Source organism: Hemiscyllium ocellatum, chromosome 4 (genome assembly GCF_020745735.1).
Source record: "Hemiscyllium ocellatum isolate sHemOce1 chromosome 4, sHemOce1.pat.X.cur, whole genome shotgun sequence".
Classification (NCBI taxonomy): domain Eukaryota; kingdom Metazoa; phylum Chordata; class Chondrichthyes; order Orectolobiformes; family Hemiscylliidae; genus Hemiscyllium; species Hemiscyllium ocellatum.
The window spans coordinates 4177600-4196311 of record NC_083404.1 but is presented as its reverse complement, the minus strand read 5'-3'; the positions used below and the strand labels follow the sequence as shown (position 1 = coordinate 4196311).

Below are 18712 nucleotides of genomic sequence, written 5' to 3'. Positions count from 1 at the left end.
CTCCTGCTCCCAGAACATGCATAAAACATCCTCTCTGCTAACAGTATCATTGTTCAATGCTGAAAGATGCAGAGCAATGGAATGGATTAATTAGATGTATCGAGGAAATAGGACAGTGTTTAACTGCACAGATGAGAAACAACTAGTGTTGATGACAGGTCTTGGCAGGAGGACTACCATACTTCCTGATATAGCACATGGAGTTTCAGACCTCCAAACCTGCTTATCAATATTGATTTCTGTCTGAACTGAATTGTGAGATGGTATAGAATGTTTTCCAAAGTCTGCATGTGTACAGAAAAGTTTATTACTTGAATCTGTAACAGATTTACAGTTGTCTGTAAGCCAAGGACCACAAAATGAACCCTGCAACGTCTACAGAAAACCTTTTCTCAAAACGTGCCAAAGATGGGCGGCATGGTGGCTCAGTGGTCAGCACTGCTGCCTGACAGTGCCAGGGATCTGGGTTTGATTTCAGTCTTGGATGACTGTCTGTGTGGAGTTTGCACATTCCCCTTCCCCCCACCCCCCTCCCCACCCCCCCCGCCCTCCCGCCCAGTGTCTGTGTGGGTTTCCTCTGGGTGCTCCAGTTTACTCCCACTTCAAAAGATGTGTAGGTTAGGTGGATTAGCCATGGGAAATACAGGGTTACAGGAAAAGGTAGTGAGTTTGGATAGGATGCTCTTCGGAGAGTCAGTCTGGACTTGTTGGGCCGAATGGCCTGTTTCCACACTGTAGGAATTCTACGAACGATTCTATGATCTATGATGTAATGAGAGAACATCTTTTTCTGAATGCTCAAACCCCTTGCATAGAGACCTGGGGCTCAACTCTTGAAGATGCAATTTTGAATGAGTTTGAACATTGATGAGATGGAAGCCTACCTTGATGAGATGGAAACCCGCATTGATGAGATGGAAACCCACCTTGGTGAGATGGAAGCCCACCTTGATGAGATGGAAACCCACCTTGATGAGATGGAAGCCAACCTTGGTGAGATGGAAGCCCACCTTGATGAGATGGAAGCCCACCTTGATGAGATGGAAACCCACCTTGATGAGATGGAAGCCCATCTTGGTGAGATGGAAGCCCACATTGATGAGATGGAAGCCCACCTTGATGAGATGGAAGCCCACCTTGAGGCAATGATTCGCAGTGTATTTTATTTGCCCAAATTTGGCACCTAAAAAGATTAATAGTTATGTTTAAGCAGCATTGGTGTCTCTGCAGTAGTGAAATATCAGGCCGGTATATTTCATAGAATCCCTACCTTGCAGAAAGTGGCTATATGACTCATTGAGTCTGAACCAACCCTCCAAAGAGCATCATGCTCCCCTACCCTAATCCAACATTTCCCATGGCCAATTCACCTGACCCGCACATCTTTGGACTGTGGGAGGAAACTGGAGCACCCGGAGGAAACCCACGCAAACACGGGGAGAATATGCAAACTCTGCACAGACAATCATCCAAGGCTGGAATCATTCCCAGGTCCCTGGTACTGTGAGGCACCAGTGCTAACCACTGAGCCACCAATTGCCTGTAATATGCTGTGATCTTAAACTATTGTGCCAGCTATAAACCATCAGTGTTCTATTGCACAAAATCTATGTTGCCTAAACTGCAGTTTTCAGAACGTATAAAAGAGCGGGCAGTTCGATAGAAACTGACACTCTTAAAGCATTGATCTCTCAAGGATAAGTATGAATGCTGACAGTAACATCTAATCTTGTATCTAAATAATATCATTTCTTATACCTAGTGTGGATGTTGAGACTGTTGTCTGAGTAATGAATGTCACATTATTAGCTTCTCTTTTCCTCCTTGGTAACTATTTAAGGCAGTTCAATCTATTTCTGGTGGGAGCCTAACCACCTAATTTAAAGTCCTCATGAAAATTGTAGTCAGTGGCCTTATGAGTTGAAATCGGTAACTTGTGTTTTTTTTTTCATTTTTAGCCTCTATAGCTATGTTTATGTTGAAATACAGGGCCAATGGGGAGGATTAACATCATTTTTTAATGTAATTGTAGCTTTTTTATTTTTGGGGTTTACTGGGCCTGTTAAGATGAATAGCTATCCATTGGTTACTTGACTCCTGGTGTCATGGTACACTCATAGAACAGTATTTATAGGACACTCAAGATATTTTTAAACTGTTATTAGTCAAACCCCGTTCCCAGTTAATTTAGACTGCTGTGTGGCTGAATCCAAGTTGACCAGTAATAGGATAAATAGAATAAGCAACCATTACAAAAACACAGTTGTATAAACTGACCAAGATTGGTAACTAAACATATCAGAGTTTAGATCAGAGTGGTGCTGGAAAAGCACAGCAGGTCAGGCAGCATCCGAGGAGCAGGAAAATCGACGTTTCAGGCAAAAGTCCTTTTGCCTAACTAAATATATCAGCCAGTTGACATTTTGTAAAGATAGTCAAACAAGGGTATTAGCCTGATACTAAAGGATGATAGAAGGACAGTAACCAAGAAGGATTTAGGCTCAGAGGAGAAGGAAATTGCATCAAATGAGTGGAGATAAGAACTAACAAGACTATATTGGTGGGAATCGTTTGTAGGTCCCTTAGCAATTGCAATACTATTGGACAGTGCTGTAAACAACAAATAAGAGACACATACAACAAAGGAAAGACATTATTTTGAGGCACTTTAATCTTTTCATAAACTGAACAAATCAAATTGGCAAATTAGTTTGAAGGACAAGTTCATGGAAGCAGTTTCATAGAAACCAACCAGAGTAGAGGTTATTTACAATACAATTCAATACATCATAGGAACAGGCCCTTCAGCACACCAAGCACGTACCGATTCCTGACCCTTATTTAGACTCACTACCAATTGCCTTACGTTGTGTAATGAGTTAGAGTTAATTAGTAACCTCACCGTAAGAAATCCACTTGGCAAAAGTAATTATAACATGTTGGAATTTAAAGTTGTATTTGAGTAACGTACACATGGCCAAAGTTACTTAAATACTTAGTGTACTCATAGGCAATTACTTAAGTGCAATATCTTAAGAACATTGCTTAGGATAGACTAAGATATTACATATAAAGTTGTGATAAATATGCAATATCAAACGCATGGTCAGGGATGGGACTCTGGGATTGGGCTCATCAATCACACAAGACCAACCGAACCCATGACCAGTATCATGGACCTTCTGTGGTGGACAATCATACTCGTTAGCTAGTGATTGCCAATATGCTATGCAATAGCAAACATTTAAATAAATATTTCTTAATAGAATGCAGATTTGTTGAGAATGAAGAAGTAAAACTCCATGGAGAAAGAGATCGATCAATGGCTAACCACACAGGTTAAGTATTGGAATAAAAGAGATTCATGATATTGTCAGGAAGGGTAATAATTGTGAGGATTAGATAAGTTTTCATCATGAGCTAGATGAAAAGAAATAGTACAAAGGATGAAAATAAAATGAGGGCAACATGAAAACTGTCTGTAAGCAGTTTCATAAGCATGTAAAAGGAAGAGAGCAATTTTAGTAAATGGGGGTCCCTTAGAGACTGAGACAGGAGAAATGCAAATGAGGAGTATGGAGTATGATATGAAGTAACTATTCTGTCTTCAATGTAGAAAACACAGGAAAAATGCCTGCAATAATGTGAAAACAATGAGAGTAAGAAACTTTAAACAATTACTATTTGTAAAGGAAAGAAAGAAAAATCGTAGATTTATATCACACCTTCACAACCAATGAATCACTTTAGAAGGGTCATCACTGCTGGAGTAAGCTCACTGTTGTAGTATGGGAAACACCAAGATAAGTTGCACGCAGAAAACTCCCGTAACCATCAATGAGAAAATACTGGAGAAATTAATGAGACATATTCTCAAAGTTTCAGAAGGAAGTTGCCAGGGACATGAAGCATGAACTGACCATGATCTTTCAAATGGTGATTCTGGACTGCTTCCAATGGATTGAAAGTAGAAAAATCAGAAAACAAAATGTTTTTTAAATGATCAAGCATTAACTGTTGTTTTACAGAGATATTTGTGCCCTGTGCAAAATGGATAGAAATTGTAATTGTGAAAACACATGGCATGTTGATCTTCGTTGCAAAAGAGTTAGAGTACGTGAATCTTGTTGCAATTTTACAAGGTATTAATGAGAACAAGGTGAGAAGTCACCTGATACCAGATTATCGTCCAACAGATTTATCTGAAATCACAACCTTTCAGAGCACTGCTCCACCATCAGGTGAAGTGATAGACTATAACCTGGTGGCAGGTGACTTCTGACCTTGTCCACCCCAATCCAACAACGGCACGCTCACGTTAATGAGTGCCCACCTGGGATTACTGTGTATAGTTTTGATCTCCATAGTTAAGGAAGGATAAACTTGTCTTTATGGGACCACTAAAGCAACATTAGGTTGATACCTGGAATGTAGAAGAGGCTATCCTATGTGGAGATTAAATGGAATGGAACTAAACACATTGGTATTTTGATGAATAACTGTTGAATAATGGTGCTCTCCTGTTTTTGAAAGTTTCCAAGAGGATTTGATGAGATACGTATCCCTAGTTGGAATAGTTTGAAATAGCAGGTATTTTCAGATGTTAAGGGAACATTCATTTCAGACTGAGATGAGGGACTCTTTCCTCACTTCCTTGGAACTATCCACCCAGAAGACTGTGGAACATGAGCTCTTAAGTTTATGTAAGGTTGAGGTTGATTTATAGACATTGAATTTGGAGAATGGGTGGGAAAATGGAGGTAAGATTGAAAATCAGCCATTAACGTCTCACATGACAGAACAATCTGAGGATTTGCGTAGCCTCTGCCTTTTCATGATTGTTAAATAGAAAACACATATTCTGACAAACAGATATCTGAACCATAGTTTATCCTAACAGTTGCTGGCCTTGCTGACACAATTTTCTACACTAATTTTACTTTTGTCCCTTTTTAGAAGCATGACAAAGGGGTAAGGAGTCTCCTTCAAGCAGAAAAGGTCAATTAATTACATTCAGATAGAATTATAAGTAACACATGAAAAGAGAAACTGTGGGCTGCACATGGCCCAAGTATAATAATGTACTTGTTGGGTATGAGAACTTGTAAATGGTCCATCAATGCTAAATTAAGCACATTTAGTCAAAGCTAAATTGAGGGCTTCACTGCTTTGGTCAAAGCGCAATCTTTTGAATTGAGTTTTTGAATGTAAAAACTGTTTTCAGATGTAATAAACTTTAGCTATTAAACACTTCTCAATTAATGCTAATTACAAACTTTGGTAAAAACATAATAGCAGGACATAAAATGGAAAAATTAAAATGAAAAGTAAGACAATAAGACCATAATATGGCCATTCAGCCCATCGGATCTGCTCCACCATTCAATCATGGCAGATATTTTTCTGAACCCCATCCTCCTGCCTTCTCCCAGTAACCCTTGATCCCCTTACTAATCAAGAACCTATCTATCTCTGTCATAAACACACTCAATGACTTGGCCTCCACAGCCTTCTACAGCAATAAGTTCCACAGATTCCCCACCTTCTGACTGAAGAAGTCCCTCCTCATCTCAGTTCTAAAGGGTCGTCCCTTCACTCTGAGGCTGTCCCTTTGAGTCCTAGTCTCTCCCACCAGTGGAAACATCTTCTCCACGTCCATTCTATCCAGGCCTCTCAGTATTCTGTACGTTTTAGTCAGATCACTCCCTGCACATCCTTAGAAACGCCATCGAGTACAGACTTAGAGTCCTGACCTGCTCTTCATATGACAGGCCCTTCATCCCCAAGATCATTCTTAGAAACTTCCTCTGGAACCTCTCCAAGGCCAGCACATCTTTCCTTAGATACAGGGCCCAAAAATGCCAACAACATTTCAAATGCAGCCTCTCTGCTCTTGTATTCTAGGTCTCTTGAAATGAATGCTAACATTGCATTTGCCTTCCTAATTGCCATATGAACATGCATGCTAACCTGAAGACAATCCTGCATCTTTGTGTTCTTCACTTGACCTAGAGTCCGCTCAGTCTGAATACATGGATGCCCACTGCATCCCTGTGTGCACTGCCCTGCCTTTCTACTCATTTCCCCATCAACCAGAGATCCTAGATGCAGATTACTTTGTCTTGTCATTTAGTGCATGTACAAAGTCAGGAAGCTCCTCAACAGGCCTTTCTCAAGTGAAGGAGGAGGGGTTCCAGCAGGGATAGGTAGGTGGGTTTGGGTGGAATGGTCTTTGGAGTGTCAATGTGACTCAATGGGCTGAATGGCCTGCTTCTAACTGTAGGGATTCTATCAATCTGTGTTGCTTGGATAACTCAGACAGAGCAATGTCTCTACAGTGTATTAACCATACAGATCCAACCCAGACTGCCTCACACACATATCACATGACACAATTCACCCGTGCCTTTCTGAGCTTAGAAATTCTCAAGATCATCATGCAAGGGGGTGTGCAGTCACCCTGATCCCCTGGCCCAGTCAGGTTGCAGCTACTGGATAGAACTTTTTAAAAAATTCCTTTGTGGGGTGTTTGCATCACCGGCTCGGCCCAGCATTTATTGCCCGGCCCTTGGGAAGGTGGGGGCGAGCTGCCTTCTCGAACCACTGCAGTCTATGTGCTGGAGGTAGAGCCACAATGTTGTTAGGGAGGAAACTACATGGGGAAACCAGGACACGGGAACTCCACCGGGACGCCAACTCCATGACCCTCATGCGGCACCTTTTTAAGGGACTTTTCAAAATCCAGGTACATGAGATCTACAGCTTCCCTATTGGTTATCTACCACTTACATCCTCAAACATAATTTTCCTTTTAAACAACTATGATGACTTCGGTTAAACTGTGGTTTTCTGAGCGTATGACAACTTAATGAGAAATTCCTGTACCTTCTAAGAACAATTATCAGAATAATAGGCATGTAGTTCATGGTTCTTGGTGCGTAATGAAATTGAAGAAAAGTCATGAGATGTGAACTCTGTTTCTCCCTTTCACAGATGCTGTCAGACTTCCTGACTTTCCCCACTGCTTTGTTCCTTAGTTCAGATATTCAAAATCTACAGTATTTTACTTATTTTATTTATATAATCATGCTGTAACTGATTATGTGACTCTAACGTCAGTCAGAGAGAAGATATTAGTTTAGAGTGAAGAGAGGGAGGTTTTAGGTACTGCACTGGAGAGCTGTAAATGATGTCCTGATACATCCAGATGCAGATAAGGATGTGTTACAGGACACAAGGTGCTAAAGAATCTTCTGAGGAAGGGTTACAGGACCTGAAACATTAACTCTGATTTCTCTCCACAGGTGCTGCCAGACCTGCTGAGCTTTTCCAGCAACTTCTATTGTTGTTGCTAAAGAATCTTACTTAGAGATAAAGACCAAACAGCCTCAGGGTATGTATAAACACTCATAGCCTGAGATACTCCAGAGCATTGCCTCTAACCTTAGGTTGCATTATTGGGTTAAAGGACATGATCAAGCAGATGCCTCTCTTCCTGCTTTGTTGAATAATGGAGCAGCATATGCTAACATGCAATCTGCTGTGATTCTGTTACCTTCTTTTAAAAATATTTTTAGTTTGAGAATGGAGAAGGGAGCTGCTACCTTGTGATTTATTCATGGGCTGTTTGCCAAACTCTGTCACCATGAGCAGGTAAATACATTTGGATGTTAGGTTGCCAACCTTATCCATTACAATTGGTGTCACCCACAAGGTCAAGCTTTTCATTTTGGTTAAACATAAAGAAGTGCTACAATGCATGCACAGAGAAACTAATTTCCTCCTTGAAACATGTGAGAAGCCTGACTGCTCTCTGTTCAAGGTAAAAATAACACTATTTCCTTCTCAATTATACCTGAGCACCCAACTATCATTGCATCCATCCAATTAGCATTGCTAATTAGTTTAGCTGCATTTTGTAAGTATATCTCTGAGATCAGATGCATCACAGAGACTTTTGGATGGACCCTCCAAATATTGTCAATCCTTGATTGCATTTTCTGTGTTCTGTTACCTGCAGCCTATTCAGTGAAATTGATATGTATTAAGATCTTCAATAAAGCAGTTTTCTGACAGAACATATTGAGAACAGCTCTGACTGTTTCAGTTAAAATACATCCTAAAGATATTCTATTCATTAAGCAGTATGATTATGACAATGCCTACATCCTCTGGAAAAATAAATTCCTGTAGATTATGTGAAAGTTTTCTTAGAGCAGAAGGTATTGCTGGGAGCACAGGCTGTTTTTCTGCTTTCCTGTCCTCCGTGTGTGAAAAATACAGTGATCACCTTTTAGAAGTCTGACCATCTACTCAGAACACTTTCACTGGAAAGATAGAGACTGAGGGGTGACCTGATCGAAGTCTGCAAGATTACGAGAGACATAGGCAGGGTGGTTAGTCGGAGGCTTTTCCCAGGATGGAATGGTCAACTACGAGAGGGCACAGGTTCAAGGTGAGAGGGGAGGAAGTTTACAGGAGGAGTGGGGGGAAGATTTTTCACTGGAACGCCCTGCCAGTGGAGGTGATGGAAGCAGGCACTTTAGCTAAGTTTCCAAGGTGAATCTTGATAGTCACATGAATGGGAAGCAAACAGAGGCATAGAAGCTGTACATGGGCAATAAGCAGAGCTAAATAAGGACTGGGAATTGGAATAGGCTTGGTGGGCCGAAGGGCCTGTTCCTGTGCTGTATTGTGTTGTACCGTACATCTAATAGATTTTAAAATTCTGGCAAATTGCTAAACTTGAAACAATGATATTTTCCAAGTTTTGATTAGCCCACAGGAAACAACTTGAGGCATACAGTTGGGGATTGCAGTGTCTTACCCATTAACACTGCCAAGTACAGCTCCTGCAGACCCTGGCACTTGGCTTGATACCCCGTTATCCCCCTTCCCCACAACTCCCACACCCCCTGGGATCTGACTTAGCCTTTACCCCTGCACCGGATCTGACACAGCCACTACCACCAGCTGGTGTTTCGGAATGGGATTGAGGATGTCCTTGGCCAAACAAGTTTGTATTGGAAAAGGCTTCAGTGAAACAGGGCTAGAGTGTGTGTGGGGTGGGGGTTGGTGGCGGGGTGGAGGATGGGAAGGTGTTTTGCTGTGAAGTAGTTTTACAAATCCAGACTTTGTGGAAAGATTGTTTGTAACTTTTGACTTTGGACTGACTTTTGAAGATGGTCTGCATCAACAGGTATTGCTGGGAGAGGACAGTGTGTTTGAAATAGTTAGGTGTGTATGTGGAACAACTCAATGTTTCTTTGTTGTGGTTCTGCTCGCCGAGCTGGAAGTTTTTGCTGCAAATGTTTCGTTCCCTGGCTAGGGAACATCATCAGTGCTGTTGGAGCCTCGTGTGAAGCGCTGCTTTGATGTTTCTTCCGGTATTTATATTGGTTTGTTCTTGCCGCTTCCGGGTGTCAGTTTCAGCTGCAGTGATTTGTATGTGGGGTCCAGGTCGATGTGTCTGTTGATGGATGTTCTTGCCGTTTCCGGGTGTCAGTTTCAGCTGTAGTGGTTTGTATATGGTGTCCAGGTCAATGTGTCTGTTGATGGAGTTTGGGGATGAACAAAAACTTCCAGCTCGGCGAGCAGAACCACAATAACGGATACCCGAGCTACAAATCTTCAATCAGATTTTAAAAACTCAATGTTTCTCATTGTTAATTATTTCCTGGATGTTCCCAATAATGTGCTAGTTAACCTGGCAGTGTGGGAAGGGTAAAGGCTGAAGGAGGACCAGACATTTGGTGTTCCTTCAGCCCCACCCAAATGTTTTGAGGGGTGACCATCCAGTTTTGCAGGAATTCAATGAGTACAGTGTTATTTGTAAGACACACTTACTTCAGGATGGTTTAGGCAGATCCATGGTGACCATTAAAAATCCATTAAAAATGCACCATACCCTTCGAATATATCTGAACCTCAGATCTTTTGTCAGTCTCATTATTATTGGATGTAGGTTTGCTCGCTGAGTTGGAAAGTTCATTTCCAGATATTTTGTCACCCAACTAGGTAACATCTTCACCTAGTATGGTGACGAAACATCTGGAAATGAACCTTCCAGCTCAGTGAGCAAACCTACTTCCAGAACCTCAACCTGAGCTACCATTCTTCTCAAAACTCACTAATTATTATTAAAATAAGTTTATGTCACATTTATCAATCTTGTTGTACGTACTGACCAAACGCTTGAGGAAGGAAGTTCTGTGGTTTTGGACAATGTCGTACAACAAAGCATTCAGGTCATGTTAAAGTGAATTGGAGGGTCTTAAGTTACTTCCATATGATAATGTGTCCAAAATATTAAGCCATATGTGCTGCCTTTCCACACAGAGTAGGAAATCCCTCTGTAAGTGCATTGTGGGTCTACCTACAGCACATGGCCTATAGTGGTTCAAGATGGTAGCTCACCCCCACCTTCTCAAGGGCAACCAGGGATGGAACAATAAAATGTTGGCTAAGCCAACTACACTCATGGCTCATATCCAAATGTATAAACAAGAAGCTATTCAAATTGGGTCGAGGTATTTCAAATAAATCATAAAATAAACAGCAAAACATTAGAGATATTTTATAGATGATTGTTGCTTATGGGTTTCCAGAGGAAATTGTGTCTGACAACTGACCTCGATTTTGTTCAGAGGCTTTTCGAATGTTATGAGAGTGAGTGGATTAAAACTGATTCCAGTTCCACCATAGCCTGCAGTTTGAGGTAGGGCAGCAGATTGTACTGTGTAAATTATTAACTGTGCTCTTGTTAAATAAAAACAGGTACAAACAGAAAGGAATGTTAGATGTCATTGAATCGCAAATTGGCGATTTATTTATTTATTGTAACACACCCCACTCCACTAACACGATTATTCCAGCTGAACTGTTTCGTAGACAACCCAAAATCTGGTTTTCACTGGCAACAGTACATTCAGTGGAAGGGAAAACATCATTAGACTGAGAGCTAGATCAAGGTCTAAAGCTGAACCAGGAGGCTAAGGTAAAATAGAATAACCAAAAATAGCTAAAGTAGCTGCCAGAGAGAGTAGTAAAATTATGTGGTTCTTGTACATACCTGGCTCACCCCCACCTTCTCAAGAGCAAATAGGGAAGGGCAATAAATGTTGGCACAGCCAGTGATACCTATGTCCAGTGGGTAGATTTTAAAGATTACTTCGATACAAGTTGAGACCGAAAGCTGGTCAGATCTGCATCAGACTTAGACAAGACGTGTTTGATGAAAAGGAAAATTCAATTGAAGGTCAAAGATAAGATCAGTCCATGCACAAGAAAAGTTCTCAGTCTCGGGCAAAGACAGGCCAATGTCCTTCCCCAAGTTTTGAATTTGTGAGTCAAGAAAGCAGGTATCCTCTTAAGAACAGTGTGGATGTTTTAGATGTGGAAATAAATGGAAAACTGTACTGATGAGAAATCACGAGTTTTGCTGAGACTTTCCAGGTCAGTCAGTAGAATACTGGGATAAAGGAGAACATTTTACACGAAATGAAGAGAGTCCTGACTGGTTGCCAAGTGGACTCTGGTAAAAGGAACCAGTTGATAATGACTATCAGTTAACTGCCATGCCTTGATTAAGTTTAAGCCAGAAAGGGTGATTCTGATTGGTCAAGGCATTGTCCTGAGGAAAGAAGCAGAGCAAGCATGTTGCCTCTTTTGTGAAGTAAAAAAGGACACAATGTTTGCAATGGCTGTGAAGAATGGCTGTGTATTAACTTGTGTAGCTTCCTGCACATGAATGTGCACAACGCTGAGACGGATTGACAATCCTAAATCAGTTGTTGGTATATCTCTTAGCACACTTAGGATTATTGTCCAACTATTGGACACTGTACAAGCATGGGTCAACTAGAGAAACCTGATCGCTCTGAACAGTCAAAGGAACAATCTTTCCAATCTCTGGGGTACATGGTCCATTTGGAGTGCTGTAGGGTTATTTCAACGCTCTTTCATTTGAAAACAAAAGTCAGTGGAGTGGTCTGATAGAGGTGTTTAAAATTATAAAATGTTGTGACATCCTGGATACATTAAGACTGTTTATTCTAGAGGGAAAAAGCATAACTGCAGACCATGGAATAAGATAGTCACCAAAAATACCAACAGGGAATTCAGAAAGATCATCTTCATCCAAAAAAAAATTGATTGGAAAGTTGGATTCATTGTCACAGGCAGCATTGCAGCGAATCGTATGGATCTGTGTGTGAGGTGAAATGGGATAAGCAAATGATGGAGAAGTGACTCCTTGGTTATGATGGTGGATTTAGATTTGAAAAGATAGCAGGAGATCTGAATGAAGAATACACATTTAGTATGGACAGGTTGGGCCACATGGTCTGTTTCTCAGCTGTATATCACATCCTGCTGTTCCAGGATGTTTTGGAAACCACCCAAAACTGTCTTTGTAATCTTAACAGGACCAGAGGGAGTATTGATCTGCTAATAGCAAACATAGATTAACAGAATACTTAAATGCAACAAAGAGGTGCAGGTACTGGAAATCTGAAATAAAATCAGAAATGACTGGAGAAACTAAGTGAATGTTAACTCTGCTTTCTCTCCATGGATGCTGCAAGACCTGCTGAGTTTCTCCAGCAGTTTCTCTTTTTGTTACCTGAATATTTTTTGTCAGAAGGTTCTACTGTATCTTTCATGGAAATTACAAATACGGTTTTAACTCTGATGCTTGTTTAGTTTTTCCTCATATTGATTTTGTTTTATCTTTAATCATTAAAACAAACATATCTTATACTAACAGTGGAATCATAAACCTTGTTGCTTGTGATCAAAGGAAACATAGAGATCCAAGCTCTGTAGTTTAAACTAAGCCAGTATCAGTGTAAAGCCCCTAATACCGTTAGAACATTGAGTTGGAGAACATAGAACAGTACAGTTCAGGAACAGGCCCTTCGGTCCACAATGTTTTGCCAGACAAATTAAATGAACCCCTTCTGCCTGCCCTTGATCCATACTTCTCTGTTCCTTGCATATTCATGTGTTTATCTAAAAGTCCCTTAAATGCCCCTATTGTATCTGCCTCCACCGCCAACCCCGGCAGGGTGTTCCACACTCTTACCACTCTCTGTGTTAAAAACCTGCCCCTTTGAACTGTCCCCCTTTCACCTTAAATCCATGCACCCTAGTATTAGACATTTCAACTCTGGGAGAAAGATTCTGACTGTCAACCCTATGTATGCATCTCATAACTTAATGTTGCTTGAATTATTACAACTAGTGAGCTGTGATGAACTGTCCCCAATACTGAATCAACTCTATAATATTATCTTGCACTTTGCAACAGTTTCTAGGGATCAGTAACATTTAAGCAGTTTACTAGAGACAAGCTGTGCAGCTTGATATATTTATTTAGTACTTTAAGGGTTTTCTGTGGGCTGATTGTTGTATTCACCAGTAGTATTTTTTAAAGTATGTCATTGAACTAAAATAATTGAGCATCCCTCTCTTCTGTGCTCAACAAATTCTGAATGGATACATTGAGGCGGCCCTTTTGGCAATCCATGGCCAAACTGATAAATTGTTCATGAATATAATTTCATATCCAGAGCTGCGATCGTGTTATTGTTCTCACATTCATTATAAATGATTATAGACAGCAAGAAACCCAGATATTACATTTGCTTTAACATTTAGGATCCATAATATGGAGGTGCTGTTCAGATGTTCACAACACCAGGTTATAGACCAGCAGGTTTATTTGAAATCACAAGCTTTCAAAGTGTGCCAAAGGAACAGTGCTCTGAAAGCTTTGATTTCAAATAAACTTGTTAGACTCTAACCTGATGTTATGTGACTTCTGACCTTAGTATTTAAGTCCAATCAATTCTCCTATAATGTAATGGTCGCATTCTTGTGCAACCCGGTGTTATAGAAAAATCGTGCTTTAGAAATAGAGCTTAAAGTGTTAGTGATGTAATCACGTTACAGCCAACACATGTTTTAAAAGTTTGCACTTTAGAAACAGCGTCCCCAATTTGTCAATCACATCACAGCAAATACACATTGACAAAATGCACATTATAACAGAACGACATGTATACAAATGCTGTTCAACTCGTGTTAATGGGCTTATATCATTTTATTTGTGCATAAATGCTTGGACATGGTGGATACTGGTAAAATATAGTGCTTGTTTTTGCTTCTTTTATGTTATGTAAAATTGAGGTTTTGCATTTTGGGAAAGCAAATCTTAGCAGGACTTATACACTTAATGGTAAGGTCCTGGGGAGTGTTGCTGAACAAAGAGACCTTGGAGTGCAGGTTCATAGCTCCTTGAAAGTGGAGTCGCAGTTAGATAGGATAGTGAAGATGGCGTTTGGTATGCTTTCCTTTATTGGTCAGAGTATTGAGTACAGAAGTTGGGAGGTCATGTTGTGGCTGTACAAGACATTGGTTAGGCCACTGTTGGAATATTGCCTGCAATTCTGGTCTCCTTCCTATCGAAAGATGTTGTGAAACTTGAAAGGGTTCAGAAAAGATTTACAAGGATGTTGTCAGGATTGGAGGGTTTGAGCTATAGTGAGAGGTTGAATAAGCTGGGGCTGTTTTCCCTGGAGCATTGAAGGATGAGGGGTGACCTTATAGAGGTTTATAAAATCATGAGGGGCATGGATAGGATAAATAGACAAAGTCTTTCCCTGGGGTGGGAGAGTCCAGAACAAGGTTTTGGGTGAGAGGGAAAAGATAAAAAAAGAGACCTAAGGGGCAACATTTTCACACAGAGAGTGGTATGTGTATTGAATGAGCTGCCAGAGGGAGTGGTGGAGACTGGTACAATTGCAACACTTAAGGGTCATTTGGATGGGTATATGAATAGGAAGGGTTTGGAGGGATATGGGCCGGGTGCTGGCAGGTGGGACCAGATTGCGTCCAGATGACTCTTCATCAGAGCTGGTGTGAGCTTGCTCTCTGTCCATGGATGCTGTCAGTCCCACTGTGATCTCCAGCATTTGTTGTTTTCAGGACAGAATCCAACAGCTGCAGCTCCTGCATGTTTTGGGCAGTTGAACTGGAACTCAAGGTAGACAGGCAGGAGGCTGGAAGAACACAGCAAGGCAGGCAGCAACAGGAGGTGGAGAAGTCAACCTTCTTCAGGACGGGGGTGGGGAGAGGGTTGTAGGGAGAGCTGCAGATAAAGGGGGGTGTGGGCAAGGTTTGAGGGGGGAGCATGGTGATGAGGTAGGGATAGGTGCACACAGGTAGAGGGTACGATCTGGCCGGTCAATGGGAGGAATGGTCAATCAAAGGAATGGAAGGGAGGGAGAGAGGCTGGAAAGGGAATCAGGGGATGGGAAGCGAGGCTATTTGAAATTGGAGAACTCAATGTTGAGTCCTCTGGGCTATAGGCTGCCCAGGCGGAAGATGAGGTGTTGCTACTCTAATTTGTGGTCTTGAATCCAGGCTTTCTAGCCTAGAGTTATGGACACTACCACTGTACCATAAGAGCTCTGATGCAGAAATATAATGGCTCAACTCAAATCATCTCCATCAGCAACATCAATGAACTTCCACCCAATATAATGCCAGAAGTGGGATATTTGCTGATGATTGCACAATGCACAGCACCACTCACAGCTGCTCAGATATTGAAAGTGCTCTATATGTATATGTCCTGAATGGACAACATTCAGGTTGGATTAATAAATGACAATTAACATTCATTCCAAACAAGAATCAGGCAATGAGCATCCCTTTGACATTCAATGGCATTATCATTGCTGAGTCTCTTGCCAGCAATATCCCGCAAACTGGACTGTATTAATGAAATGAATTCTGTGGTTAGGAGAGCAGGCCATAGGTTGGGGATTCGGCAGTGAGTAACTCACTCGTTGACCCCTCAAAGCCTGATCATCATCTACAAAGCACAAGTCAAGAGGGTGATGACTACTCTCCAATTGCCTGGTTAATATGTATAGGTGGAGTTTGCACATTGTCCCTGTGTCTGTGTGGGTTTCGTCCAGGTGCTCCAGTTTCCTCCCACAGTCCAAAGATGTGCAGGTTAGATAGATTGGCCATGCTAAATTGCCCTGTAGTGTCCAGGGATGTGCAGGCTAGGTGGGTTGGCCATGGGAAGTGTAGGGTTACAGGGATAGGGTAGGGGTGTAGGTCTGGGCGGGATGCTGTTTGGATGGGTTGTATGGACTCGATGGGCGGAATGGTCTGCTTTCACACTGTAGGGATTCTATGATTCTATAATATAGCTCCAACATCACTGGAGCAGATTGATTGGCATCCCTTCCACCATCTTAAACCAGCAGCCCCTCCATCTCCGGTGTATAGTGGCAAGTGTGCAGACCATTTAAGAAAATTCATGGCAGTAACTCATCAAGTCTCCTTCGACAGCACCAGATCCATGGGAACCCCCACCAGCTCCAAGTTCCTTTGTAATCCACACTGGGTCATGATTTGGAAATGCATCATCATTCCTTCATTGTCACTGGGTCAAAATGTTGGAACACCCTTAGTGGTTATACTGAGGGTATACCAACACCAACTACACTGCCATAGGTTAGGAGGATAGCTCACTTGACACCATCGCAAGAACAATGAGACATGGGCAATCAATACTGTCCTTGTCAGGAATGAAATATCTGATGAAATGAAAAATAAACACACTGATGCATGTGAAATTTGTTGTGATGGAATTTGCACTCCATTTGTATCAAATAGTACACTGCTTGACTTCAAGGTAGTCCACAGAGTTTGTAACAAGTGATTTTACTCATCAGTGTCCTATGCTGAGAAAATTCCTACTTATGGTATAGATTTATACAAAACTTTTAACAAATCTTATCAAGTAAAAGCATGGAACTCTATCAATAAACACATTGATTTAGATCCCATTAATCACCCCCTGAAAAAAATAACAGGAAATGATGTCACCACAGGAAATAACATCACTAACCCAAAGAAACCTAAACACATGAATAAAAAGCAGGCCATACCACCGGGGGCTCACTGATGATGTTACCTAGTATGGTGATGAAATGTCTGAAAACAAACCTTCCAGCTCAGTGAGCAAACTGACATCCAGTAAAATCATGTTCGGAATGAAATATAATTATCTACTTTACTGTAAAATATGATATTTCCCGAAGAAGTGAACTTCCATTGGACGCCAAATGCATGTGAGGAGAAAGTTCTTTGGTGCATGGGTACAGACAACAACAAAAACAAGCATTTATATATCACCACATTAAAATATCCCAAGGCATTGATAGGAGAATACCAATCAAACAACCTTTGACGTTGAGTTATGTGAAGAGATATTAGGACTTATGACTAAAAACTGGTCAAAATGCTTTTAAGGAGCATTTGAGAAGGGAGAAGAGGGACTTGGGGGGATATTCCAGGGCTATGAGACAAGACAGCTGAAATCACGATCAAAGGACAAGGGCAGTAGATACATGGGAACACCACCTCTCTAAGCCACTCACCATCCTGACTTGGAAATATATCGCCGTTCCTTCAGTGTGGCTGGGTCAAAATCCTGGAATTCCCTCCTTTAGGACATTGTGGGTCTACCCACAGCACATGGACTGCAGCGGTTCAAGAAGGCAGTTCACCCCCACCTTCTCATGGGGCAACTAGGGATGGGCACTAATGTTGGGCCCAGCCAGCATCCCATGAGTGAATTTTCAAAAAAGGAAATGCACAAGAGGTCACAGTTGGACAAGTATGGAGATCCTGGGGAGTTGATTTGATTTATTGTCACATGTAATCAAGTAACGGAGTATAGTGAAAAGTGTCTAATGCCACCACACATAGCGCCTTCCTACGAAAGTTCAAGTAAGTAACATTGATAAACAAAGTTAAAGGAAAGCATTACCATTGTTCTTAGTAGAAGTAGAGAAATAAAGAAATAAAGTTAAAAGTTAGCATTATATTTGAAAGGCTGGTGAACATTACACAGAGACGCAGGGAGGAATAATTGAAAAATGTTCCGAAATTGAGAGGTTGCAAGACTGGGAGCTAACACTGGCCAGTGGGCACAGGGATGCTGGTTGAATGATATTTGCTGCAGTTTCGGATAAGAATAGCAGAGGCTGGAATAGAGTCCAATTCCTGGTGGGTGGAAGAAAGCAGTCTGGTGAGGAGAGGACTGGAATAACCAAATGTAGGGATAGAAAAGGCATGAATGAGACCTGCAACAGCTCATGATCGGGTAGGGGTGTGGGTCCCAACATGCACCATGAATCTACTTACTGACAGTAGTATTTGGAAGGAGCTGTGAATAACCTCAAGATACTGAAAGTCAACAATGCAGCCTGTCACTGAGATATAAGTGCGATCATCTTGGCTTTTACTGGCCGCCGCAGTCAGTTCCTTCCGCACACAACCTGGTCCATGTTCCCTCCACCACGAGCGATGCATGGAGATATTAAAGGTCATCAGGTCACTATCCTGCAAACAACATAGAAAAACACAAATTAAACCCATAATGTTTGAATAGCCCATGAAACTTATGGCAATAAAATTGGCTGATTGTGTAGCACATGTGATGCACAGCAGGTCAGGCAGCATCCGTGGAGCAGGAGAATCAACGTTGCTGGACTGTGCTTTTCCAGCACCACACTCTCGGCTCTGATCTCCAGCGTCTGCAGTCCTCACTTTCTCCCGAATGTGCAGTGCGATCTTTTTACTACTTTGTTGCCAATAACTATCATTGCTGCTGGAACTGCACAGG

The 18712-nt window shown here is 41.5% G+C and overlaps 1 protein-coding gene across 2 annotated transcripts in view; it reads right to left on the bottom strand.

The window, feature by feature from the left end:
* LOC132815267 (sodium/potassium-transporting ATPase subunit beta-1-interacting protein 3-like) overlaps positions 1-18712 on the bottom strand; it is a 450311-nt gene that overhangs the window by 37955 nt on the left and 393644 nt on the right. For both annotated transcript variants that reach the window (XM_060824089.1, XM_060824087.1), the window contains exon 4: positions 18232-18429. In XM_060824089.1, the coding sequence (XP_060680072.1) occupies positions 18232-18429 (198 nt within the window). The remainder of the gene's footprint in view (positions 1-18231; positions 18430-18712) is intronic.